Source organism: Mirounga leonina, unplaced genomic scaffold (assembly GCF_011800145.1).
Source record: "Mirounga leonina isolate KUSES-001 unplaced genomic scaffold, KU_Mleo_1.0 Mir_153, whole genome shotgun sequence".
Classification (NCBI taxonomy): Eukaryota; Metazoa; Chordata; class Mammalia; order Carnivora; family Phocidae; genus Mirounga; species Mirounga leonina.
Genome location: NW_023270387.1, coordinates 15,148,480 through 15,175,952, shown reverse-complemented (window position 1 = coordinate 15,175,952; position 27,473 = coordinate 15,148,480). Strand labels below are relative to the sequence as shown.

General features: G+C 55.6%; 1 protein-coding gene and 1 long non-coding RNA gene across 4 annotated transcripts; one reads left to right on the top strand and one right to left on the bottom strand.

The window, feature by feature from the left end:
- Positions 1-39: 39 nt before the first annotated feature.
- Positions 40-17,419, bottom strand: LOC118013321. Its single transcript, XR_004679989.1, has 3 exons — positions 17,276-17,419; positions 920-1,135; positions 40-459 (listed from the first exon to the last, which is right to left on the bottom strand). It is a non-coding gene; the product is annotated as an uncharacterized LOC118013321 (long non-coding RNA).
- On the top strand, positions 2,461-27,065 carry USP2 (ubiquitin specific peptidase 2). Of its 3 annotated transcripts, XM_035009129.1 has the most exons (13): positions 2,461-2,546; positions 8,539-9,356; positions 21,233-21,283; positions 21,789-21,912; positions 22,098-22,209; positions 22,312-22,422; positions 22,600-22,664; positions 22,884-22,987; positions 23,079-23,159; positions 23,312-23,390; positions 23,614-23,721; positions 24,122-24,242; positions 24,521-27,065. In XM_035009129.1, exons 2-13 carry the CDS (start codon positions 8,580-8,582, stop codon positions 24,606-24,608), a joined length of 1,821 nt encoding a protein of 606 aa, XP_034865020.1. In that variant the 5' UTR covers positions 2,461-2,546; positions 8,539-8,579; the 3' UTR covers positions 24,609-27,065. The 3 variants fall into 3 exon arrangements, with proteins under 3 accessions (XP_034865020.1, XP_034865023.1, XP_034865021.1); XM_035009132.1 differs by lacking the exons at positions 2,461-2,546; positions 8,539-9,356 and adding an exon at positions 9,602-9,770 and having other exon boundaries at positions 24,521-24,709; XM_035009130.1 differs by lacking the exons at positions 2,461-2,546; positions 8,539-9,356 and adding an exon at positions 17,585-17,947 and having other exon boundaries at positions 24,521-24,709.
- The last annotated feature ends 408 nt before the right edge of the window (positions 27,066-27,473 follow it).

Here is a 27,473-nt window from a genome sequence, read left to right as displayed (position 1 = left end):
ACCTTCCCCGCTGTCCCCGTCCTGCCACCTACCGGTCCACTTCTTGTCGCGCTCCACCCGCTCCGAGCCCGCGCGCTTTTCCTCCACGTGCTTCTCTGTATATACCGGTCGCCTGGGAGACCCCGGCCGGGCGGGGCTCTCCTGACGCCACAATAGGAACAAGCCAATAGCCGTGACGCGTCTCAGTGACGCGAGACGCGCGGCGCGGCTTTGCCGGCCAGGGCGCAATGAGGCGGCTGCCCGCTGGGTGGCGCCGATTTCCCGGGGAGGTCCTTACCGGGCCCCCGGCGGAGGTGGGGGAGAGGCGGGCAGGAGCCGAGGCCAGGGAGCCCTCTGCGTCAGCTGCTGCTCACCGCGCCGCGCCAGTACCAGCCGGGACTCACCCACAGCTCCATGCTTGTGCCCGGCTCCGCTCGTCCATCGTCGGAGAAGAGGCAGGTACGTGCCACCTGTCGGAGACTAGGGAGGAGGGATGCGGAGGTCAGCGGCCGTTGTGGGCTCAGAAAGTGAGGTGTCAACGACAGCCTGGATAGAATGGGCACCAGACATGTAGAGCGAGCGCCAACTGTGCGGAGGAGCTCCAGCTGTGGGTGCCAGTTGTGGGGGGGCGCTGCCAGCTGCCAGCCCAGGGTGCCAGGAAGAGCCATCTGTGTGCTGATCAGTGTGTTCTAAGGAAAGGCTGCTTGAGCAGGTCCGCGTCTCTGCGCCCTGTGCAGTATATGGCCTAAGAGTGACGCCTGGACACCGACAACCCCTTCCCCACGTGTGCGTCTGGTTCACTTCGCCCTGCTAAAGCTCCTGGGGGCTGTCTCTGGTCAGTTTGCCAAAGGGGTGGGGGTGGGGGTAGGGCAGCAGTTAAGTGGAAGGGGAGATTTTCCACCAATCCCAAACCAGAAGGAGGCATCTTTGAAATTCTCACCAATCCCAAACCAGAAGCAGGCACGCGGCGCTCCAAGGCGAGTAACTTCTACTTAACAGGCACGGCAAGCCCTTGGCCAACCCATTCTAGCTGTCCTCTGAGGAGTGAATGTCTGCCTCCCAGTCCGGCTGCTTTTAGAATGGGGCTGAGCTGGAAGATCATGGTGATGTTCACTTCCCCAGGCATGGGCATGAGAAGGTTCCCCCAAGTCCAACCCTGTAAAGTGGAGGAAAGGAGAGCTGGTTGGGCTGGGGTTGGGGCATCCCCCACTCCTTTGCTACTGTAGATGCATGCCAAACTAGAGTCGGAATGAGGACTGGAAGGAGGGCCGGGGACGAGGGCGTCCTCTGAAGTGCATCACCGGGACCCAAGCTGAGTCAGTAGCTTCTGCTGAGACAGGGTGGAGGCACCATCCTGGGTACTTCCCAGTCCTCAGGGAGAGCCATCAAGAAACAGGAAACACAGACTGGGAGCCGACAAGAGCACCAAGGCCCAAGAGGTTAAGAATCCTGCTCCGTCCTCCTGTGAGCCTGCCCAGCCCAGCTCTGTGGCCTTGGAATCCTGAGCACTCCGACAGGTAGAGTGGAACAACCCCAGAGCAGCTTTCTCCTGGCAGCCTCGGGCAGCCGGGCTTGCTATATTTTGCTAGGCAAAGGGGGAAGGAGCCCAAATAGGCCTGGCCCTTCCCCCACTGGATGGGCTGGACATCTGGGAATATAGCAAGAGTCATTTGCCCTTACCAGTTATGGGACAGAAAACCATGGGGCTGTTGTCTGGCATTAGAACGGAGCACTCCCAAGGGGTGGCCAGGGGCCCTATTCTCCCTGGGAAGGCTTCCGTGGTAGGTGCGACTACAAATTCTGCCACTAATTAGAATAATGAGTGGAAGTATTCAGTATAATCATTATTGTCATTTATTGAACTTCTACCGTGTGCCAGGAAATTTACAAATATTATGTTATTTAATCCTCACAACTGTGAGGTATAGCATTATTATACTTTTTACTCCTGTTTTACAGATTAAATCACTAAGGTTCAGACGGCTTACATGACTTGCCCACTGTCTCAGAGCCAATAAAAGGGAAAGAACTGGACTACCAGCCCAGGCATAGAGGTCCATTAGAAAAGAGTTTGGACTGAACACCTGAGGGCAGGTCCCACCTGCCTCTCACTACCTGTGCGCCCCCGGATCTCTAGGTCTACTCCACCTCGAAAGGGAGGATTTGGACTAGCACCGAGGCTTCCTCCTCATCTCTCCATTGCACCCCCATCCCTCTATCCTCTTTCCACTTGTCTCCCCTTGGATCCCCCTTCTGTTCCACCTCAGGACGTCCCCCCTTCAGAGAGCCCTTGCACCATCTCCTCGCCTGGCACTGGCCCATCAGGGCAGCACCTCGAGGGAGGGCCTGCCACTGCCCCTTTAATTCTCCCCGGGCTTGGAATGCAAGTGAGTTGAGCTAGCCATCTCTGTGAGGTCAGATAAGATACTATATATATCGGAGTCGGTAACCTGAGCTCCGGATTACCCAGCCCCAGTCAGACTCCGGCCTCTGGGCTCTCCACCGCGCTCCCTGCCTCTCTGGGGAAGGAGAAGCCCCCAGATCCTGTCCAGTGCCCCCGGACACAGGTCAGTAGCTGCCCCTGTACTGTGAGCTTCATGTGGCCCTGTCCAGACAGCCCAGTGTGTTTGGGGGAGCATGTGATAGGCTGCTCAACTGGGCCTGGAGGGTGCTTGGGGCAAGACGGTCGGTCGGCGAAGGCTCAGAGGAGGCAGGCAGGGGCAGCAAGGACAGAGGAAAGACAAGCCCTGGAGGAAATGGAGGGAGACTGGGACTCTCCCCTGGGGTGGTGGCACCAGGAGAGCTCCCCACAGAGGTGATTGGGAAAGAGAATTTAAGGATACCAATACCACCCGGAGACCCATTCCTTTCCCTTTCCTTGGAAGTGCAGAGATGGCCACCCCCTTCAAATCCGAAATCAAGAAGCATGCTGTAGAGATTCTACCCTGGGCCCACCCCCTACTCCACCAGTCAGGATCATGCCCTCATCTCCAATCTCTCTCATCCCTTCCTCCCTCTCCCAGCCCTTGGGCAACTACTGGGAGCAAGAGAGACAGAGATGGACCCAAATTCTCTTGAAAGGTCCCTTTCCAAGGCACGCAAGAGGATTAGGCACTAAACTGGTAGGCCGCTGGGTGCAAGCCCCTGAGAGACAGAGCTACTAGTGATAGGCTGGAGGGGAGGGGACAGACTGAGGCTGCCGGGGACTAAGAGGTGTCCACAGAGATCCACAAGCACAAACAGCCCCCACCTGAGTCCTCCACCCAACCTGCATCCACCACACCTGCCAGGACATCCCTCAACCTAGGAGTTGATGCTTGCGCCCAGACATTGCCCAAGCAGATAGGAGTGAGGGTCAGAGAGCGTCAATGAAGGGAGACAGGACCCCTCTCTTAGCCCTCTTTATCTTTCAAGGTCAGCACATCAGCAGTGCCTCATTCCGAGGGTGTTAGCAAGTGGCTTTGGGAAGCTCTGAGGTCACCACTGTGGAGGTTCCCAAGCACCCGGCGGGACTGGCTGGGACTCCCCACTCACCTGGCCTGGACACCTGGGTAGGAGGGAAGGACTGATCTCTGTTGAGGCACGCCTCTGAAAGCCAGCTAGGGGCTTTCTGTCCAGCCAGCAGTAAGGCATGCCTTCACCCCAGAAAGCAGAGTGGATCCGGGAAGAGAGGGGCCATGAAGGCTGCTGGGATGTGGGGCATTACCCATCCCCTACCCTGGGGGCCAGGAGTGCCTGCGATTCCTGGGGAGCCAGTCCCTCCCCTGGCTGGGCAGGTTAGGGAGCCCTTCTCCTGAGCAACAGGAAATGACAGTTGCTGACGCACAGGGGGTTGGCTGCCCCAGGGAGACAGGGCTCATTTTAACCCCTGACTCATCTCGCCTGGGGACCTTGGGGAGTGGGCCAAGCTGCAGCAAGAGTAGGAGGCTGGGGGCCATGCCCATAACCAGGCCTCGGGCCAAGAGCCCTGACTGGCGCTAAATGCCAGTGCCCGGGAAACGCTCGGGAGCTCGGCGCCGCGGGGGCAGTGGAGGCCTCCTGGACCATCTCTTGGCTGATCAGAATTGTACTGATGCTCAGGTTGCACTTGGCTTCGCTTTCATTTGCCCGCAGTGGAAACTCGAAGGGCCGCCTCCTCCGGGAGTCTGTACCTGCCACGCCGTGGCCTAGACAGTGGATGCCTGCGTCCTCCTGCCCCGTGCCAGCTCAGGGAGAGGCCAGGGAAGTGTGAGGTGGGGGGCGCTGGCTTCAGGGCGGCAGCCAGGGGGGCAGAGCACAGGTGCCAGTCCCACGCTGCTGCGTGCGACCTTGGGAAATCCACGTCCCTTCCGCCAACGCTGGTGTCCTCATCCGCAAGTGGGCATAAGGGTGGCACCCACTGGGGCACCTGGGTGGCTCAGTCGTTAAGCGTCTGCCTTCGGCTCAGGTCATGATCCCAGGGTCCTGGGGTGGAGCCCTGCATCGGGCTCCCTGCTCCCTCTCCCACTCCCCCTGCTTGTGTTCCCTCTCTCACTGCTTCTCTCTCTGTCAAAAAATAAATAAAATCTTAAAAAAAAAAAAAAAAAAAGGATGGCACCCACTGCTGAGGGCGATCGTGAGGATTAGCACATTGGTACGTGGTGTCCCAAAAGTCTTCGTGCAGTTTCAAACTTCAGGAACTTCACAAATAGGAAAGCTAAACGGTTCATTTAAAAGTTTATTTCATTCCTTGTCTATTTGTTGAATTTCGAATAAAAATACTAACTTCGATTTAATGTAAATCATTAAACCTTCACACGATGCTTCTAAGTTTAAATTCTTTCTCCGAAAGAATTAAAACCTAAAACTGCGCGGAGGCTCTGGGGACGCCGGGCAGGAAGTGCACTTAGAGGAGCACCGGGCGGGCAGGCGGTGCTCCAGGGAAGGCTGCGTGACCTGCGAGGAGCTGCGGGTGAAGCGCTCAGCACGGTGCCCAGGCCGGAGGTGTTCGGTGCCTGCTGGCCCGGTCATGGTCGCTGGGCTCACATGTCCTTTCAGGAAGCTGAGCGCTCTGTGCAGGGAATGCAGCTGACCTCCCAAGAGGGGGAAACTGAGCAAAGTGAGGGGGAGCTCTGGCAGAGCAGGGAAGAGCGGAGTCGCCCGGGGAAGAGATGACATGAAGGAGGAGCTTGGCAGGTGGAGTGCCCCTGCTGTCCGAGGTGGCGGGCACCTGGGGAGGAGTTGCCTAGAGCCACATGCCTATACTTGCCAGCTCTGGGTAAACAGCAAAAGGAGACGGGCAGCAGGGGCCCCACGCCCGGCAGAGAGGGAGACGGGGGATCCCAGCCAATCGGCTCACCTCCCACTGCCCCATGAAAGGGCCATTCAGTCCAGGCCGTTCCTGTGGCAACGAGGAGACTCAAAGCCATGTGAGTGCCCGTCCTGTCCCTGTCTTGCGCAGCAAGGCTACAGCCTGGGCCCACCCTGCTCTCCCACCCGTGGTGTGTTCTGCGGTCTCCAGGGACAGCCATGCCAGGTAATGCCAAGGGGCACCAACCCAAGCTGTCTCGGCTCACCTGGAAGGTGTTGACACTTTTCTCAAGAGTGAAACTAGGGGTTAGGGGAGGGGATAGGCATGCTAAAGGCCTCAGCCCCAGTAGGGACCCTCTGCCCGGACAGGGGAACCCTAAGCCCGGTGTCAGCACTGAAATGCAGCTGCCAGGGAGCTCTTGGTGATGGCATGACCCCCCCAGGGCTGCTGTGGTAAGGTGGGGATGGGGGATGGTCTGCCACTTGCCTGCCAGATTGGAGCAGACAGGAGAGCGGGGATTTAGGAGGCCTCCTGGGAGTCAAGGTGTGACTCCACCTCTAGCCCCAACCCTTCCCAAGGAATACTTGCAGGCCTTCCCAGGGCTGTCTGTCCCTGTCCCTTGTACCTTGTTTGGCCCCAGCACTTCTGCGTCATTAGCGGGGCCAGGAGAGGTCACGAGTTTGGGGCACTGCCTGCAGAATACCAATTCCCTGGGAGCCTTAGTGTGGAGGAGGGGGAGTGAGAGCCATGGGGAGGAGGCATGAGCTCATGCCTGGGGGGGGGGGGGGGGCAGGCCATATCTGATTGGCTGCCCGGTGTCCCAGAGCCCAGTTCCTGAGACCTGGAGTCTCTTTTACTTTGAATTATTGATGGAGTTTCTCCAAAGCGAAATAGAGCAGGAGTCGTCCCACACCCCCGTCCCGGTGCCTCTGTCTGTGTCTCCCCCGGCTTCCCTCAGCCTTCATGCTCTTTCTTCTCTGTACCCCAGAAAGCCAAGCAGATGGAAGGAGAGCTGTGGTTCCCCTCTTACCTTGCACAAGGTCCCCCTCCAGTTACTTTTTCCTAGAAAGGAGTGGGAGCTGTGCTGGAGGTGGAAGCACAGTGGGCAAGGGCATGTATACGAAGATGGGGGTCCCCAGGCCAGATGGGAAAAGTGTAAATGTAGACCAGGCCTTTCTGAGCCAGCCCACACTGAAAACTGCTGCTGGTCTCTGGCAGGGTCTATAAGTTCTGTTCTGGGATCCATATGGAGGTTGCCACCTGCTGATCTCCCACCCCTGCACCTATCCCACGCCCTGCATGGACTGAGTTTCTGGGGCTCTCTGCCAAGCCATCAGCATTTGGGGCTTGGCACCAGCTCCTCTCTGCCCAAATGGGCGGGGCTGCCAGGCTGGGGCAGGCTGTGGGCTGCCCGAGCCAGTGTCTGCAGCATGGCTAGATTCTGCCCACCGCCTGCTCATCCACACATCTCACTGAGGGATGCAAGGGAAGCCTGGCGCCCTGGGCTGAGGTGAGAAGCCGGCCAGGCTGAGAGACGGCCAGCCCTGACATTATTATAGGCCTATGAAGGAGGGGCCCAGAGCCTGGCAGGGGTTGGGGGAAGAGATGATAATTACTGTCAGAGTTGAGGGCTTCCACATGTTATTAACTCATTTATTCCTCGCAACAACCCGGTGAAGTAGGAACCATAATGATGATGATTATACTCATTGTACAGGTGAGGAGACTGGGGCTCGGAGGGGCTGAATGACTAGTGCAAAATCACCCAGCTAGCCAGTCATGGGGCAAGCCAAAACGAGCCCTGTACCACTACTCTGAGGTTCCTGGAGGGCCCTGCCCCGCCCCCACCCCCGCAGGAGCCCCCAAGAACCCCTGATGTCCTCAAAGAAAGGGTCGTGATCCTACTTGTTCCTCCCTCCAAAGCACCTTTGCCTGCCCCCCAGCTCCATTTTAGATGAAGCCTCACACTTAGAGTGATGGGGAGGACTCTGGTGGTCCCCAAGTGAGCCTGAACTTGATGGGGAGGGGTGAATCAAGGTCCAGTAGGAAGAGCACTGGACTAGAAACCTGAAAGACCTGAATTCCAATCTTGGCTCTGCTAGTTGTGACCTTGGGCAAATCAGTGTCGCTGTTCCCATCTGTACAACGGAGATGTTAAAACAGATGACTCTTGGGTGCCTGGGTGGCTCAGTCGTCAGGTCATGCTCCTCAGCAGGGAGTCTGATTCTTCCTCCCCTCGGCCCCTCCCCCTCCACTCATACTCTGTCTCTCGCTTTCTCTCTCTCTCAAATAAACAAATAATCTTAAAAAAAAAAAAGAAAAAAAACAAACACAGATGACTCTTTAGGACCCTTACAACTCCTCAGTTCAGAGATTTCTGTGTGCCTTCACCAGACCCACCCCAGCTGCTGCAGCTGGGTGAGGGGACAGGGAGTACTGCTGTAGTGAAGGATTTTAGCCTCTAGGGGGCCCCCTTTGCACAAGTCATCACCATGAGCTGGATGACTTGGATGTTGGTAGAGGAACCCCTGGGAGGCCACAGGACCCCAACTCCACATAGAACACGTGAGTTAGATCCATAAAGAGGGTAGTTTCTGCCACACGAAGATTCCCCACCACAGCAGGTGACCGTGTCCAGGGAAGAACTGTGGGATTAGATCTGGAGACTGAGGTCAAGTCCACTTTCTACCACATGCTCACTCACCACCGCCTCTCCTAGCCCCCACTGCTTCCTCTCCTGAGCCTCCTTTTCCTCACCAGGGATCTGACCAAATGATCCTCGGGCCATTCCAGCTCAGACAATGTAGGATTCCAAAAGGATTCCTGCCCCTCTTTTCAGCAGGAAGAATTAAGACTTAATTCTTAAAATGTCCAGCATTTTCAATCCAGGGACTGAGGGCGGTAGCACCTCCCCCGAACGCTGAAGAGAGGAAGCAGATGAGACCTGGGCTGGAATACTATGGGTGACCTGGAGGGCTGCTGAGGGAGGGCAGCCCCCACTCTCATGTCTGGGGCTCTGCAAGGGGGCAGCCTGATGACTGACGGCCCTGTGTGGTTTGTAAAAGCCGGCTCACGTCTTGTGCTCTCACTCAGGTGTGAATACACGGGTGCGTGTGTGTGTACACATGTGCATAGGTGTGCTTCTCAGCGGTGGGCCAGCCTCTCGTGGAAATGGACCGTGTGGTCTCTGGCTGAGATCTATGGTCCCCGCCAGCTGGGGATGAAGAGCACATATGGGGGCACCTGAAAGCTGGCAGGGCCCTCTGACAACTGCTTTCCTTGCCTTTCAGCCCATGAGGCTCCCAGTCCCCACTGAGTGCCGCCCTGAAGGATGTCCCAGCTCTCCTCCACCCTGAAGCGCTACACAGAATCGGCCCGCTACACAGAGGCCCCTTATGCCAAATCGGGCTATGGCACCTACACTCCCTCTTCCTACGGGGCCAACCTGGCTGCCTCCTTCCTGGAGAAGGAGAAGCTTGGTTTTAAGCCAGGCCCCCCAACCAGCTTCCTCACCCGTCCCCGTACCTATGGTCCCTCCTCCATCCTGGACTATGACAGGGGCCGCCCCCTGTTGAGACCTGACATCATTGGGGGCGGTAAACGGGCCGAGAGTCAGACTAGGGGCACTGAGCGGCCTTCAGGGAGTGGACTCAGCGGGGGCAGCGGATTCCCTTATGGAGTGACCAACAACTCCCTCAGCTACCTGCCTGTGACTGCCCGCGAGCAGGGTGGAACCCTGGCCCAAAAGAAGTCGAACAGTCAATCAGACCTGGCCCGGGATTTCTCCAGCCTCCGGACCTCCGATAGCTACCGGATGGACCCTGGGAACCTGGGCCGCAGCCCCCTGCTGGCCCGCACGCGCAAGGAGCTCTGTACCCTGCAGGGGCTCTACCAGGCAGCCAGCCGCTCCGAGTACCTGGCCGACTACCTGGAGAACTATGGCCGAAAGGGCAGTGCACCTCAGGTGCCCACGCAGGCCCCTCCCTCACGAGTCCCCGAAGTCCTCAGCCCCACCTACCGACCCAGTGGCCGTTACAGTCTGTGGGAGAAGAGCAAGGGCCAGGCCCCTGGGTCCAGCCGCTCCAGCTCCCCAGGGCGAGAGACCATGGTGAGTTTGCCCCCTGGGGATCCGGTGATGGGCTGGGGAGGCAGCAGATGATGTAGAAGACCCAGATTGAGGGAAGGACTCCCCATCTGACTGATGATCGGAGGCAAAGGTCTCCTTCCCAGACCTCATGACGGCTGCTCCTGCAGCTCTAGCAGGAGAGGTCATCTCAGCATGTCTGGTATCCTTGTGGCTCGGTGCCTTGTTCAGGGGCCTTCCCACTCTCCCTAGGAAACCCATTTCACGACCCATGCACTGGACGCCGATCCAGCAGTGCTCCTGGAAATGGTCGGCTACCCCCACATACACTGCAGTGCTCACCCTCCGCTTTGCCACCCAGCATGCCAGGGTCTCCCGCAGGCCCTGCACCATCCTGGACTGAATGCTGAGGCCCCCAAACCGCCAGTGCTCCTTGTGGTAAGAGAGGCCTCCCTGCTCTGGCTGCATCTCTCCTCCTGCTCAGGCTTTTACTTCCCAGCCTGGGGACCTGGCTTACCATCCGGGCATAAGACATCAGGGGGACAGGGACGCCCCTCTGATGGGCACCAGTCCCGGCTCAGGACCAGGATGTCTGGACGGCAGTGCTTTTCATGTGTCTTTGGGGAAAATGCCGGAGACATTTTTGTCTAAGGCTTTAGACAATCCCATACCTCTGTATTCCAGTCCTGCCTGGACTAGAATGAGGGAAGAGGCTCTGCCAGGGACAGTAAGGGCTCGCTTGCATCTAATCTGTGAACACACCTCTCTGGGGCACTGACTACATTCTGCCTTTTCTTTAGTTATTGGTGTACCCATCAGGTGGGAAGTTCTCAGAGGATAAGAAAGAAATCACATCTCTAGATGCCTCCCCATGTGCCTGGCACTGCGCAGAGCTCAGCTAATCTACTGATTGCACAGATGGGTGGGTGGGTGGGTGGATGGACAGATGGACGGATGGACGGATGGACGGATGGATGGATGGATAGGTGGATAGGTGGGTGGGTGGATGGATGGATAGGTGGGTGGGTGGGTGGGTGGATGGATGGATAGGTGGGTGGGTGGATGGATGGATAGGTGGATGGATGGATAGGTGGGTGGGTGGATGGACGGATGGATGGATAGGTGGGTGGATGGATGGATGGATGGATGGATGGATGGATGGATGGATGGATGGATAGGTGGATAGGTGGATGGATGGATAGGTGGATGGATGGATGGATGGATGGATGGATGGATGGATGGACGGATAGGTGGATGGATGGATAGGTGGGTGGGTGGGTGGGTGGATGGATGGATGGATGGATGGATGGATGGATGGATGGATGGATAGGTAGATGGATGGATAGGTGGGTGGTCAGATGGATGGATGGATGGATGGGCAGATAAACAAGCCAATGGGCAGGACAGCTGGGTGTTGTGTTTCCTTCATTATCTTATGTACCAGTCCCCTACTTCTAGGACAGGTGCCTTTTGGAAATAATAGCTGTGCCATAGCAAGAAATAAATGCTGCTTAGTGGACTTGTCCAGATAAATGGAGCAGGGGTGCAAGATAGGCACAGGGCTTTGGGTCATAGATCTTTAAGCTTGTCATAACTAAAGGGCTAGAGGGGACAACTTTGATAACATTACCTAGAGAGTCTTGGCCTTGCTGGGCTGTCTGTGAAGGGCCATGGGTGACACAAAAGTTGGTGCCTGCCAGAGCATTCAGAACCTGACAGGGCATGGGGGGCTACGTTGGAGGGCTGGTGTGGAAGACAAGTGGGGGACAAGAGACCTGGCCTGGGAGAAGTATGTACTCTCAGAGGGACATGTGGTTGGACTGGAGCATGATTCACTTAGATGTGGCTGGTGTGGCTCATCTCAGCGGCAATCAGAAAGTAGCTCTTAGTGGATGGGTCCTAAAGGCCTCTGGGAGGCTCCCTCCCTTTGCTCAGAAGAGAAAGGTTCTTTACGGTACACAGTGTTCCTTAAAGTAAAGTCTGCAGGAATCACCTGCAGGGCTTAATCATTCAGGGGCCTGGGCCCCACCCAGATCCCCTGAATCAAACTCTCTAGGAATACGCCTGGGACTCTGTCCTTCTTATAAGCTCTTCAGGTAACCTTTAAGCATGCTTAGGTTTGAAAACCTGCTCTCCACAGACTAAACTGCAGACCCACGCTCAGCCCCAATCATGAGAGCAGGGTCTTCTCCTTTATGGGGGGTCAAACTCCATTGGCACTCTGCCTCTTTCTCACACAGACGTATCTCAACCCTCCCTCCCTGGAGTCTGCTGCCTTCCCCCTCCTCCCCCACAGGGGACACCCCAGCCCCTCCTCTACCTCCAGGGCCAGATGAGGAGAGTTTTGAGAGAGGACCTCAGAGGGGTGGCAGATTGCCCTGAGGCAAACTCAGCCACCCTAACATCCCTCCTTCCCATCCAGAAATAGCTCACAGCACACTTAAGTAGCTAGGAACACCCTACGGTGCAGCTAGTGTCTCCCCCTAAGTCACACTCAAGAAGACACTGCCAATGGGCAAGGCCCCTCATGGGTCAGACCCTGATACAGCCTCACTCCCCTCCTCACCGCTCTCAGCCTTACTTCCTGCTGCCGACTCCATCTCCTGAGGTGAGAACAACCCTGCCCGTGGGGCCTGCACCACTTCTTTCTAAAAGTGGATCCAGTGTCTTTTCAGATCTCCATCTGGGGATCTAAACTTCACATTCATTCATTTCGGGGCTCAGCTTACCAGCAGTGCCACCTCAGAGAAGTTGCTTAACTTCTGAACCTGTTTCCTCGATAAAATGAGTGTCCATCGTTCCCACTTCACAGATCACTGTGAGGAATCAAAGGTTGTACGGCACATAGTAGGTGCTCGGTAAATGTTAGTCCTCCTTGTACCCTTCTAGGTGCTTTTGCGGGGGCAAGAAAGATGCAAGCCATGGTCCCTGCCCTCAGTGCACTCACAATTTACTTGGGGAAATAAGTTCTTATAATAGTTGTGATAGGAGGCAGCCCCAGGTGTCGTTAGGTGTCATAGGTGGTGGGAAAGGGAGGGGTCACCTAAGGCTGAAAGGAACAGGTTGCCTCTTTAACCTTAGACACCTCTCATCTGAGCTCTGTTTCCTCATCCATAAAAGGGATGGGTCGTACCTGCCCTGCCTACCTCACAGGCTGTCATGAGGCTCAAAGCAAACAGTGGACGTGAAGGAATCCGAAACCTATAAAATGCTATGGAAGAGTTGGTAGAAAAGGAGAAGACAGAAAAGGGGCATTTGGCAGCTGAGTGGAGCGGGGAGGGGACCACCCTTGTATCATGTGGCAGGGTCCAGCGTGATCTGACTCCTCTGGGGTCCCCTGGGGTGGCCCTGGCCCCAGGGGCTCTCTGGGTAACCGACTTGAACTACAGTTGACGTTCACAAAGGAAAGTCAAAAGCAGGCCCCAAACAGGGAGAACAGTTCTAACCAGGCTCATTCCCTTCATTTATAGCAACAGCCAACATGAACTTAGAATATTACAGACTCAGCTGAGCGTAAGTAAAGGACTGTTACGGGGGGACGTAAATTCTGAACCCCCCCCCATGCTTGCATAAGCACCAACAAAACACCAGTCTTTGGGGGGGGGTGCAGCTCAGCCTAGGATAATGAGGGCTGCCCCAGGCTCCACCTTCTGTTTAAAATGCAGACAGATCGAAGGGGAGGGGCTGATAGTTCAGAACTGGCAAAAAAAAAAAAAGCTTTCACTTTCCACCCCATTCATCACCTGTTGGGACTCCAAGCCAGGCCAGGTGGGTTGGCCCTGCAGAAAGCCAGGAGCCCAAGCACCCAGCCTGGTTATGGCCCCCCTCCGCCCCACCTGTCCTGTTCCCTGGGCCTATGGAAGGACAAGCTGTTCCCACTGAACCCTGCCAGGGCTGTGCTTTAAGCCCTACAGTCCATCTTAATCCTCCTGCGCTCCACCCCTCCAACTGCTCCCTCCCCAGCCCTGGCATTCTGCCTGGAGCCTCAGCCCTGCCCTCACACCGGCCCTGCGCTGCCCTGCCCAGGCCACCCTCCACTCTCCCCCAAGAAACGCTGGGGTTGGCCCAGGGCCCTCCAGAGCAGTCATCAAGCCGAGAACGTGCTGCTCAGACGCAAAACCAGGGAGTGAGGCTCAGAGCCTGCCGGCCTATTCTCCCCACACAGCCTCTTCCAAACCCTTGCCCTCTGCTCTGAAACCTGTTGCTAGGAGCAAAAGGTCTGGGAACCTAGAGTACCTGGGTCCTATTTGCCAAGGGGCTGCTGACTCATCTCCCGAAGCCTTGGGTTCCCAGCTGTTCAGTGACAGGGAGATTATATAAGCGGAGGTCATGTGATTTTACTCTTGGGTGGGACTTTGAACTTAACTGCTGCCTTGCAGTGAGCAGGGGTTACTCCAAAGAGAACAAGTTGAAGGCGGCAGGAACTGTCCTAGAGGTCCCAGGTGAGAAGTGGAGAAGTGTGACTTTCCTCTCTCCTCCCCTGCCTTCTCTGTTTATTCAGCCACGCTGAAGTGCATCCCCGCTGTCTTGTTTGTCCAGCTTAGCAGCCCGAGACCCTGGGGATGCCCTCACCCACTCAGCCGCCCTGAGGAAGATGAACTTCCTGAGGGCCTGAATCTCTGTTGACAGCATGGGAAGGTCGCTCAGAGGAGACCTTAAGCCAAAGGGTCCCTTGGCCAGGGCCAGTACTAGCTGCTGAGAAAGGACAGGCGGTCTGGGCTTATGTTTAGAGTCAGCAAGGCACCCATGGTCTCCATCCCTTGAAGACAGGCTATGCGCTGTGACCTGGTTGGGGGCCCCAGTGCTGCCTTACCCGGGTGCAGTTTCTCAGTCCGCTCCCAGCATCGTCCTCCCTGCCTTCTCCTCCACCCCCGCTCCAGGATGTCTTCATGAGGTAACATGGTGCTGGGGTGGGGCTCAGCAATGCCGAAGTTAATCCAAGCCTGGCAAAATGTTCCCTGCCCGTGGTGGGGGAGCCGCTTCACTGACCAGCAGCTACAGAAATGAACATCATGTTCAGGGCCCGGAGTTGCACACGTGGCCCCCTGCACCCTCTCACCTCAATGGATAGGTAAAACTGGCATCCACACAGAAATAAAAGCGAGAGAGGGAAGTGTGTGGGCCTCTGGAGTCCAGCTGGTTCAGGCCAGCCTGCCGTAGGGCTCGAAAGAGTACAGAGCTTTTGGCCTCCTGGGGTCGGACTGATGCAGGGAAGCAGAGGGTCCTCTGTCCCCAGGGGCACTTGTGGCCTGAAAGCCCAACCCCCAACAAGGACTCTGAGCCCCTACCAGTTCAATCAGTCAATCAAGCCACCAGTCTATCCACTTGTGAGGGTAATGACAGGTGCATGCTTTGCGGGGAAGCATTCGCCTGGGTCTGAGCAGTGTTTCCAAAACCCTTGAACCAAGCCACCACTGAGACCTGAGGAAGCCAGATACACTCTCAGTCCTGCCCTCTCAGAGCTAACCCAGACTCTAATTTATTTATACTCCATCCATGCCAAAAAGGATTTGAGGTGAAGAAGATTTCTTAACCACAGGGAAGACAGGCCAAGCACAGATTCTGAGAAATGGCAGCCTCAGGCTGTAGGAATGAGTCCTGTTCAGATCAGCTCAGCATATTTGGGGCAGAGAGTCATGGAGCCTGAGCCAGATTCAGATCCCAGAAGACTACATCCTTTCCCCATCCCACTTCAAGAAATGGCACTGAGGAGAAGGGGTGTCATGAGGGTTTGGCCAGTTGAGAAATGAGCCACAGTGCCTTGCTGGTTGTGTCCTACAGCAGTCAGACCTGCTCGACAAGACTGGACCCTAGATGAATTCTTTCCCCTCACCCCAGGCTTCTCAAAGAGCTCCCCTGCAGGTAGCTTTCCTCATTGGGGCCTCCCTGCTCCTAGGATGCGCCTAACCTTCTACCTCCCAGGAAAGAGGGAGTGAGCGTGCTAGCAGAATGCCAGGATGTCCTCGGGTGGGAGTACTCACATTGCTGGCCTAAGTCATGGGGCAGGAGGCCAAATGCTCCAGTGGGCAAGCAGCTGTTAAGACAGTGCTCACCACAGCACTCTTATTCAACGGGCAAATCCGGACGCACCCCACCCTGTGAGGCTCAGTGGCACTTGCAGGATACCCAACCAGAGCCGGGTCTGGCCCCCACTTAGAGATGAGATCAACACCATTTTTTAAGCACCCACTAAGAGAACCCACAGCCCTGCCCCTGAGGAGCTTTCAGTGTGATGGCATAAGCCACACAGGATCTAAAACCATTTACAGAAGCCTTAAAGACACTTATAAAACAAAAATAAACATATTAAGATAAATTAACACAGTGAAGGCAGAACGCCAGGAGACAGGGGGGTATGCAGTAATGGGGTGTTTCGAGCTGGATGGAGTTCTGTAGAGAGGGGCTTGGTGGAAAACACAAGTTTTGAGCAGACTTTACAAGCAGGTAATTGGCAGGGAGCAGGAAGAGCATTCCAGAATCTTCTGGTAATCGTTAAAAGCACGGGTTTTGCCGTAAGACAGGTTGGGGTTCAAAGCCCCACACTGTCATTTATTAGCTTTGTGGTTCTGGCAAGTCATTTGGCCTCTCAGGACTTAAGGTCCTTCATCTAGAAAATAGAGATAATAGTTCCTACATCACTGTGTTAATTATGCAAGTTAACCGGGATAATCTATATAAAGCACTTAGCCAGTGCCTAGCATTTAGTAAGTACTTAATCAGTGGCAGTTTCGTCTTTTAAGTGAGAGAAGGCAAGTGCTGAAGCAGAGAAATAAGAGCAGGTTGGTTAGCAGCAGGGAACAGCGAAGAGCGAGGGTGATGACAATGAAAAGAGCCTGTGGACAGACAGAGCTACCTCAGCTTCTGGACTGGACACAAGAGTCAGGTGCTCTAGGTGCTTGGGGGCAGAAGTGTGGTGTAACCAAATGCAGGCGTTGCGGCAGACGCTGTGGGACTCACTAGAAAGGGTGTGCCTAGAAAGAGGGAAGCAGGGAGGAAAGCCTGGCGCAGTGCGCCGGGGATTTAATGGTCACAGAGTGAGGACGGACTGGGGAGCTCACCATCCTCACACCAGTGCCCCCACTGACCAGCAAGTAGAATGCCCTGCCGCTCCTGCCTCATGCCCACTCCATACATGTGTCCTGGACATACTCCCCATGTGGCTGCAGTCGTGTGTGCAGGGCGCGTGTACATGTGGCGATGAGCATGCCAAGAGGAACAGAAGGAGGCCACAGATGAGTAACAGCACACGCTGCTGCTTCTCAGAGTATTTTTAAATGCTAAAAATACTGGCTAAAAATAGCCGGCGCGCTCCAAACAAGATACTTTCTCTAGGCAGATTCTGTGTGGGTCCCTGATAGGTAAGGGGGTGGGGGTGGGTGGGGGTGGGGAGCATCTGAAATAAAACGCAAAGATCTCTGCTCTTCAAGCATCGAAGCCCTCAGGGTCAGGGCAGTACGCTCGCCCCCAACCCAGCTGAGCACCTGCTTCCCCGCCGCCCTGGTACTTTCTTCCCACCTCCCAAAACAAATCAAAATTTCAGATTCCGTGAGAGATGGAGCTGGGTAACTGGACAGAAGCAGCCAGAAAATGTTCTTCCCTGGGGCCAAATGGGACAGTGACCTCTTGTAACTTATAAAATAGGAGCACTGCCTCTCTTGATAATGGGACCAACCGGGACTGGGGAGAGATGGGCGGGGCGGGCTCAGTACCGACGCCAGGGAAATCCATGCTCCTAACCCAGGGGCCCATCGACCCTCGCGAGCTGTGTAGGTGTCGGGCTCCAAAAGGGCCTGAGTCCCCCCGAACGACGTGCAAAAGTTTGTGCGCAAGTGCATTCCCCCCTCCCCCGCCCCGAGGAGAGCACGGAACTTTCACCGGGTGCGCCAAATGCCCGGCAGCCCCCAAAAGTCAGGAACCGTAAGCGGCCCGGGGGGAAAGCTCACCGGGCTGACACGGTCCTGTGGGGGTCCTCCTGAGTCCCGACCCCGAGGCCGGCGCGGGGCTCGACGCGCCCGTCCCGCCCTTCCCGGGGACGTAGGGTCTCGGCGGCGGCCCGGCCCGCGGGCCAGCGGGCGGGGGGCGGCCCGGGCTGGGGGCCGAGCGCGGGAGGCGCGGGGGCGGGCGGGGCCTCGGCCGCGCTTGGTGCCGCGTGCGGGCCCCGGGGGCGGGGCCGCAGCGCTGGCCCCGCCCCCAGGCGCTGACGTCGTGGGGCCCGAGGCGCCGGCGGGGCCGCCAGTCGCCGGAGCGCTAGAGCCGGGCGCCTGGGCTGTTGGCGGCGCGCGCCGGAGAGGTTGAGGCGGAGGAGCGCGCGGTCGGACGGCCGGAGCGGTTACTGCCGGGCGCCGCGGACGGTGTCTTGTGGCGGCCTCGCCGGCCTCAGCGTCCGGGCCGTGGCACCGCGCGGTCCTCCCCCGCGCCCCCTCTGCCAACGTTAGGCGTGGGGCCGAGCCCGCCGCCCGCCCCCCAGCATGCGCACCTCGTACACCGTGACCCTGCCCGAGGAGCCCCCGGCCTCCCCCTTTCCCGCCCTCGCCAAGGAGCTGCGGCCGCGCTCCCCGCTCTCCCCCTCCCTGCTGCTCTCCACCTTCGTGGGGCTCCTGCTCAACAAAGCCAAGGTACGCGGGGCCCCTTTCCGGGACCCCCACGCCGAGGGACTGGGCTTCCGCCTCCTCCCCCGGACGCCCCCACCCCCATCTGCCGCGCGCCCCCCCCCGCTGGGGGGGGCCGATTCTTCCCAGCCCCCACCCCTCCTTTCCCAGGGTCTCCTGGCAAGGAATGCCCCCTCCCCAGGTGATCTCAGGCTTACTCGCGGCCCCCTCCCCTTGTTGAGGTCCCAGCCCCTGAGGTTCCCCCCCCCTTCCTCTCCCTCTTCGTGACGCGGGCCCTTGGGCTCTTAATTCCTGGCACCTCTCAGGACAGGTGCAGGAAAGCGTAACCTTGACTAGTTCTCGCTGTGTGAGGGAGCCGGCAGCACGCTGGACTCTGCGGCCGTGACTCCTCCAAGGCCAAAACCCAGCAAGAAGGGCTGGTGGGAAAGAGCCGCCCCCTCCTCACTGGTCCCAAAGGGCGCTCTTCCGAAGGGTTGGTAACGGGGGTCCTTTGACCCTGTGAAGGGCAGAGGAGTCGCAGACAGGTGAAAGAAGGCAGCTTCCCTTTCCTTTCCGGCCCTCCCCCAGTTCTGCTAAGTGGGCAGTGGATCCCTCAAATGAAGTACCACCCCAGGGTCATGCTGGGGCTGGAGGTTGGGCACTGCCCCCTTGGGGAAGGGAGAAGGGGCCAGAGCTTGACGGATCTTATGTAACAGGCACCAGCTCCTGAGTTGGCAGTGCGTGCACTGCCCCGTGCCAGGGCCACACCAGGCTCCTTGGCCACAGCCAGGACCCCTGGCTGACCCTCATGGCACAGGTGGAGCAAGCAGGAAAGCCCTTTACGGGGGTCTTGAGTGTGAAGACACAAACCTCAATCAGCCTTGCTTATATGACCCCCCTCCTCAAACGCTTCCTCCCCATTAAGCCCGAGCGGGCTCTTCCTGAGCCCCCTGCTCCTTCACGGAGGGTGAATGCTGTCTGTTTACTAACCGTGGAGGTGGCATCGACTTTTTAGAACAGTGGTTGCCCCTAAGTCAAGGTTAGGTTTGCTGACGACGAATTTTAAGGAAGTTCTTGATCCAGACTCTTTCAAGCCTTGGCACATGCCCTCCACATAGCCGCTGGAGTCCTTTCCTTCTCTCCCTGTGAGAGGCTCGCTGTGTGGGGTCTCTCCCGACCTCTCCAGTTCTAGCCTCTCCCTGTTGGCCCTGAGGTAGGATTGTTTTCCCCATAAGAAAGGTCACTCCTGGGACATTTTGTTCCTCTCTGGAATGGAAAGTGCTGACTTTCCCTGGAGCTCCTGATTTCCTATTCATGGCAGAAGAATATCTGGCTGGGCATAGAACAGCCCTGCTCTCCCCTCCACTCCCACCCTCCGACTCCTCTCATCCAGCCGCCTTCTACACAGAGCGCTTAGAAATTGGCAAGTAGTTTTGAACTTAGGAAATTTTAGACAAAGGCACGAGCCACCCCCACCCCCTACAAAAAGAAAAACAGAGGGTCCTGGCAAAACCTTAAAGGAGCCTTCCCCATCTCTCCACCTGCCAGGCCATTAGTAGAGGTAGAGCCTCAAGAACAGTAACCGTAGGTGGGGATGTGGTGTTCTTGCCCCTCACTGCTGGGTCAGAGTTAAAAGTGTCAACACCATGGAAGTGCCTGGGTACAAAGGCGCCTCTAATTTTCCATTGCCCTGCCCCCATTAGGGCTGAGGGACTGTCTCAGCTGGAGGCCCACTTTGGTGCACATTGACATGATCACCAGGCTTTGCTTCTACAGCCCTTTAGACAGATGTTGTCTGAGGCACAGGGGGTAAGAACTAACAAGCACCGCCAAAAATAGGAGTGAGGGTGGATCTTGGGGGAGGGGAGGACGGGTATCCTGCTGTGGACAGGCTTTAACGTTTAGTTCCGAATGGGCAACTCAGAGACTTCAGTGTTTTTGTTGGGCCCCAGGGGAGTCCTTCTCCAGGTTTCCCTGAAAATGCTGATAAGGTCTTTGTCCAGGGAATTATCTCTGTTGTGGTCCTCTTACTGGAACATCAGGGTTTAGACTGTCGGAAAGGTAAGATTTAAATTCTGTGTTTGGGGCCATATACCGCTAGCACTGGCAGAGTTCAAGGATGCTTATGCCCACCTGCTGCCAATAAGCTTTGCTCGATAACTGCAGGTGGAAACCAGGTCTCTCTTTGGAGTATATTGCCTTTCCTACCTGTTAGTGTTAGACCTGATCACTGGCAAGAAGGGATCCTCTTACTTGTGGGATCAGCAGGGCAATTCCTGAGAAAAGCCCTCCTTCAGCCTGCCTCTCCCCACCCCACCCCCTTGAGCTGACAACCTCATGGGCTTTGAGCTGCTGACAGCCTCAGAGGCTGTCAGCACACGGCATGAGTAATTTTAGCTGAGTTATTTCAGGCTCCTGTTCTGATCGGGGTTGAGCTGGCCCCACGCATGCCCCAGTCAGTGTTGCTCCAGAGTTGCCGGCTGCCGGGTCCCCTCCCTGAGAGAGGGGGTGGCAGGCTCATCTGCACACTGTTTCTTTAACCCTTTGAGCCCGAAGATTTTCTGACTCCTTGGAGGTAGGGCCAGAATTAGCCAAGAGACCTGGACCTAGCAGCTGTCTCGCTCCAACCCCCCTCACCAGCCTCCACAATAGGGACAAGAACAGGAGTGGCACCTTCAGCCTGGTGCTTACCTCTGCGTGGCCACAGTCTGCCTGTCAAATGGGTTCCCAGCTAGGAACCAGTCAGGATGCTGAAACCTGAGCCAGGCAAGGAGGATTCTCCCGGGCTTTAATCAGCCTTTAGGAGATGAGCTCAGCTGAAAGGAATTCCACCTGTCTCCGACAATTCAGAATGGCAGGCCAACTTCACTTTTCCCCAGCTGAAGATCTTTAACGCACTTCAGATGTTTTGTCATTGAACATTTCAAGCTCTCCTTGAAGTGCCCGTTACGACAGCTGCTTCATGTATTGGACATCTAGGGGTAGAAAAGTGGGTCATTTGAGATAGTGCCCGGATGTGGGACCCGGCGTTCCCTGTAGCCGGGAATCAAATACACGAATTCCTAGGCTCTAGTTCTAATCTCCAGCCTCCAGTATGGCAGAGAATGAAGAGGCATGTACAGATCGGGGGAAAACACATGTCAACAAGAGAAAGGAAAGCCCTGAAGAATATTTGTGTTGTGTGTTGAAGAGAGAATAACGTGTGTGCCTGGTGCTCCTGGCTCCAGCTAGCAGATAGTTGCATGAGCAAGCCTAGCACAGGCCCAGCCTCTTCACCTTCAGCCTCATATGCCATGTGTTCTTTGCTTACAGAATTCTAAGAGTGCCCAGGGTCTGGCTGGTCTTCGAAACCTTGGGAACACGGTGAGCTCTTCCCAGCCCACTTCTTTCCTAAGGCCACCTCCTACTGTCCCAATGGACATCTGACCAGAAGTTCCCTCCTGGCTCCTGCTGACTCCCTATCCTCTAGAGGCCAGTTGATACCTGCCCATCCTGGCTGGGGTTTTACAGAATGTCTGGCGCTCTGCCTCTCTCCTGGCCCCCAGCAAGAAGCACCACTAAAGGGGAGTTGCCCTCTTCACTGTCAGCTACTTTCCTGGATCCTTCTCCTGAAGGACATCCATCCCTTCCCCCCCACTTCTGTCCAGCTCGCCCACACCCGTTTGTACACCTCCACAGTCAATAACCGGTTACATCACCTGTGCGGGCAGCGGGAATTGGCCTCATGACACCCCTTTCCCTTGTAAGAAGAGGAACTTGAGGCTGTGGGAGCGTTCATTTCTGGGGAAGATGAACCAGAGGGCCTCCGGTACTAGGTAAGCGGACCTGGCAGACCGGGCTGTCTTACGGAGTGGGTGATCTCTTGCAGTGCTTCATGAACTCCATTCTGCAGTGCCTGAGCAACACCCGGGAGCTGAGGGATTATTGCCTGCAGAGGCTCTTCATGCGGGATCTCAGCCACAGCAGCAATGCACACACCGCCCTCATGGAAGGTGAGGGGTCCTGTCCCGGATACTTGCTCCGCACTGCTCTTGGCCACATTAGTAGCTGGATGTTATATGTATCCCTCCTACTTTTCTCTCTCTCGCTTCGTTTTGGTGGAATTCTAGTTTGAATTTCTTACAGAAAATGTCTCACCTGTCCTCCATGCCCCCTCTCTACCCTCTCCTTCCAATAGAGTTTGCAAAACTAATCCAGACCATATGGACTTCATCCCCCAATGAGGTGGTGAGCCCATCTGAGTTCAAGACCCAGATCCAGAGATATGCGCCACGCTTCGTTGGCTATAAGTAAGAGCCTTGCAGACATGTCCTCCCCGGGGTGGGTGCCAGCCACAGCAGGTTGGTTCTTGGAATGAGAGGTAGTGCTCACTCTCTTTCCTTTGGACTCAGTCAGCAAGATGCTCAGGAGTTTCTCCGCTTTCTTCTGGATGGGCTCCACAATGAGGTGAACCGAGTGACAGTGAGGCCCAAGTCCAACCCTGAGAACCTCGATCATCTTCCGTAAGAGGAGAATGCTGTGGGTTTTTGGCTGGGAGAATGAACTTGAGTTTTTGGCTGACTTCTTTGGGGGTAATAATTTGGAGAGAATTTTAAATATTAAGGAGTTAGACTGATGGACCCGTAAACTTCTCATGGCATGAGCTCTGACCCGGTTGTCTCCCTCTCTCTGGTTCCTAGTGATGATGAGAAAGGACGACAGATGTGGAGGAAATATCTAGAACGGGAAGACAGTCGGATTGGGGGTAAGCGCATGAATGGGAGGAAGGCCTGCTTTCTCTGTTAACTGTTTTTGCCTGAGCAGAGCATGAGCGTGAAAAGCCCTAAGAGTCCTCCTTTCAGGGGACCCTCCTCCTGCCCGGTGGCCCAGGGACAGAGGCGGGAGCGCGGAGCAGGCACACAGCCCAGAGAAGACGTGTGCTCCTTCTCCAGGTTTAAGCTCTGCTGTCCCATCTCTTCTGCAGATCTCTTCGTTGGACAGCTAAAGAGCTCCCTGACGTGTACAGACTGTGGTTACTGCTCTACAGTCTTTGACCCCTTCTGGGACCTCTCACTGCCCATCGCTAAGGTATGTGCCCCTGTTGCCCCACGTTGGAAGCGCCCCCTCTTACCTTCTTGTGTCGTCGATCTCTGTGACTTTTACTCTTTGTCTCTGCCAGCGAGGTTATCCTGAGGTAACTTTAATGGACTGCATGAGGCTCTTCACCAAAGAGGATGTGCTTGATGGCGATGAAAAGCCAGTAAGTCCCCCTTCCATGGGATCAGGAGCACACATCCAAGAGCCCACTCTGGGAAAGACCTGTCACCAGCAGATACAGCCAACGAGTTACTGGCCTCGGCCTGCTGACTTCTCCCCCAAGTCCTCTGTAGCTCTGTTTGTCGTGTCTTGCAGACATGCTGTCGCTGCCGAGCCAGAAAACGATGTATAAAGAAGTTCTCCATCCAGAGGTTCCCAAAGATCTTGGTGCTCCGTATCCTTACCATCCACCATGGCAAGGGCTTGCCTTAGGTAGTGACTGATGACAAGGGGCTGAACTGAGGGCAGACAGAGTAGGAAAAAGGAAACTTGGTAGACTTTCCTTTCCCCATTTGCTCTTTTGCTTCTGAGAAGCACTTCACCCTCTTAGGACTTAGTCCCCTTTACTTTGACTACCCTCGCCACCCTCTCTTGTCCTTGACTCACGTCAACCCCAGATCTGAAGCGGTTCTCAGAATCCAGGATACGAACCAGCAAGCTCACAACATTTGTGAATTTCCCGCTAAGAGACCTGGACTTGAGAGAATTTGCCTCAGAAAACACCAGTGAGTATTTTCAGCTGGGAGGGCAGAAACAAAGCCCAGGTGCCTAAAATCCAGATGAGAGGCCAAGAGGTAGAAGGAAGCTACTGAAGAGCAAGTTATTAAAATCAGGAAGAGCGGGCGCCTGGGTGGCTCAGTCGTTAAGCGTCTGCCTTCGGCTCAGGTCATGATCCTGGGGTCCTGGGATCGAGTCCCACATCGGGCTCCCTGCTCAGCAGGAAGCCTGCCTCTCCCTCTCCCACTCCCCCTGCGTGTGTTCCTGCTCTAGCTATCTCTCTGTCAAATAAATAAATAAAATCTTTAAAATAAAAAATAAAATAAAATCAGGGAGAGAGGCAGGAAGGAGAGGGAGGGTGGGGCAAGGAATGCTTGGGGGGCCTGAAACCTTGTACTTCCTCCTCAGACCACGCTGTTTACAACCTGTACGCTGTGTCCAATCACTCTGGAACCACCATGGGCGGCCATTATACGGCCTACTGCCGGAGTCCAGTGACGGGCGAATGGCACACTTTCAATGACTCCAGGTGAGACAGCTCTCAGGCAGGGCTCCTGGCTGCCAGACACCTGTATCTCACCCACCTGTGTGGCTTCCACTTTGGATAGAAGTCGGAGCCAAAAGTCCGTGTAATACGTCCGAGTCTACTGCCCCTTTGCAGAATTTCTAGAAGACAGCAAAAGAGGTTGGCTTCAGGGACACCTAGGGAGAGGAGCGATGGGCCCTCACGGTCCGTCAGCCACTCCGTGTGTGTCCCGGTGGCCCCCTCTCCGGGGCTCTGACATCCCTCCACCCCTCTCTCCACAGCGTCACACCCATGTCCTCCAGCCAAGTGCGCACCAGCGACGCCTATCTGCTCTTCTACGAATTGGCCAGTCCACCCTCCCGCATGTAGCAGCGAGGAGCTACATCCCTTTCTCCCTTCCCCGTGGTGGCCCCACACCCTAAGTTTTTTTTTTTAAGACAAAAAAAAAAAAAAACCTGACAAATAAGAGAAAAATAAAGTAAACTAAAGCTGCCGAGCAGGAGTTGCTGCAGCCTGGTCAGGGTCTGGAGCAGGGAGCCGGGAGCTCCTGAGCCACACCTGGCCCGGAGATCGACAGGACACAGAGCCTGGAGCCAGCACAGTGCCCCCTCGGCTTCTCTTGTTTTTATTTTTAAGCTTGTGGTTTTTTTCCTGTGTGTAATAAACAACGGCGGTCTGTGGGGAGAAGATCCTGGTCCACTTGCTGCCCTTCCAGCCCCCAGTTCCTCCCGAGAAGACAGCGCCCTCTGGAGCCTGCTGGGAGGATCGCTGCCTGGAAGCACCGGCGCCCGAACCTGGCACCTGTCTTCACCTGGACCCTGCTCACCGGTCCAGAAGCAAGAGAAACACCCATGAGCCAAGAGCCCTCTTAACGCTGCTAACTCCAGGGGGACAGACAAGGGGACGACTTTGAAAAAAGCTGATTTGGATTTTTAGAAACCCAACTTTTTTTTTTTTTTTTAATTACCATAACTAAAGTTTTCAGACTGGAGATGCTCTCCTTCACACCTCTTCACAGCTGGGACGTTGTGCTGGTCGGTTTTTTTGTTTTGTTTTTTTTCTTCAAGTACAGCTTTTCTAATGCTAGCCCCCAGTGGTGCTAGGTGGGTGTTGGCCAGGCCCCAAGCACAGCCACAGTAGACCCGGGATCTAACAAGTTTTGGGGTTTTTTTGTTTTTTGTTTTTTAATGTTTTGGATGGAATCTAGTTGCCTCCAAGAATTGTGCCTTATAGCATTTGGGGACCAGGGGGTAACTGCCCCTCCGTGAAATACCCTCAGCCTGTTCCCTTTTCCCCAGTGCCATGTTCAACCCCGCTGGGGGCGATGGGGGTCATACCCTTAGCCCCTGGCTCGGTTTGCATTGCAGTGAGGTGGAGCGGAGAGTAGGTAGAAGGAGATTTCTTCTGGTAGTGTATCAAGTTTTTCCTGCCCACTTCCTCTAAGCCACCCCTGGTCTACTCCCCCCAGCTGTTTGAAGGATAGCACAAGCCCCTTATCCCTAGAGTTTCTCTCACCTTTAATTTATTCCCTTTTAACGTGCTTTACCTTCGTGCCCCCACCCCTTCTCAGAGCCTCCTAGACATAGGCCCTTTGGACCGAGTTTCTCAGGGATGCCCATGCCGCCCCTCAGCCCTTCTTGGCATCAGTCTTCAGTCCTACCCCAGGAGCTGGAGCCTGGGTGTTTGGGGACATCTTGCCTCAGCTGTACCATTCTTTCCCACGGGCGTGATTTTGCCCTGAGTAGTTGGACAAAACTCGGTGCTTCACAGAGAGTAAAGCTGTTCAGCACCAAGGCACAGAGCTCTGTGCATCCACACGGCTGGGCCCAGCTTGTGCCCCTTGGAGCCTGAAGCTTTCCAGTGCTCCCAGAAGGAGGCATCAGAGAAAGACGCCCCAAGTTTAATTGGCCTGACCCCCTTCCCCAGGGAAGCCCTGTGAACCTGAGCCAAAGGGCTGATGTGCACTTGTTTACTATGTAAGCAAGAGTAGAAGAATGTCTGATGTCCAGTGGAAACTTGTACAGAATAAATAATAGCTTTGAGAAGTTGGTAAGTGACGGCATCTTGATTTGGGAAGGGCCTGCCCCCAGGAAGCACTCTGAGCAGATTAGTCGCCACGTGTTTTTACTGCTTCAGCTGGACCGTGAATTTCAAGTTCTCGAACATGATGCCCACTGTTTAGTCTAAATTTTTCAACTCTACAAAACTGAACTAGCACACATTTTGAATGCTCGATTCATCTGGATTCACCAGTTAACAGGTTGCCACACTTGTCTCCAGATACTTGGGGGCAAAACACGTAGGGGTGAGGGGTCACTACCATCTCTAACTACTTCAGCATGCGTCTCCCACGTAAGCCCAACACCGTCTTCACCCGTAAGAAATGCGTAGCCAGCAGACGCTTCTTTACGTGGACTCGCGGTTCCCGTGACACTTGGGTGCCCGTACAGACCTAGGACAAGCTCCGGCAGAGGCTGGCCATAACCAGGTTTGCTCTCGGAGTAGAGGGGCTGTACCAGGACATGGAGGAATCAAGACTTGGCCCTTGATAAACAAGAGACTTCAACTTGCCCTATTAATACCTAGAAAGAGCCGCTTTGATGTTAAAGGTCTTGTTCTCCAAAGTGCTTTTTCCAAGGTTTAAACAGACTTAACCCTTTAAAGAGATTGCCTCTGCGGCACTCAGGGACTTGTCTCCTTTGGTTTTATCTTCTAGCCCTTAGTACTGTTCAGACTTCCCCTTTCTGCCACTGATTTTATTTAAATATTTTTTAGTTTGTTCATCTGAGACAGCTAGCGAGTGAGAGCATGAGCAGCGGGGAGCGGCAGAGGGAGAGGGAGAAGCAGGTTTCCGGCGGAGCAGGGAGCCCGATGCGGGATTTGATCCCGGGACCCTGGGATCATGACCTGAGCCGAAGGCAGACGCTTAACCAACTGAGCCACCCAGGCGTCCCTCTGCCACTGATTTTAGAACTCTGGAAGCTGAAGCCTCCTCCAGTTGAACTTAGAGTATTCTATCGGGACTTTTCCTAGCTGCCTCCCTGCTCCAGACACTGGAAAATCAAGGCCTGTCTATTCCATCTTTGCTGAGACAGCAGTGCCTGCTATCAAACTCACATCATGGGATGAGACAGTGGTGGGAGCATTGCTTCTGGGCATTTCCCAGAAGTGGGGAAAACAGTGACTCAAACCCTAGGATTTCTCCCTGGCCTGCCCTGGAAGCAGCCTGACCCA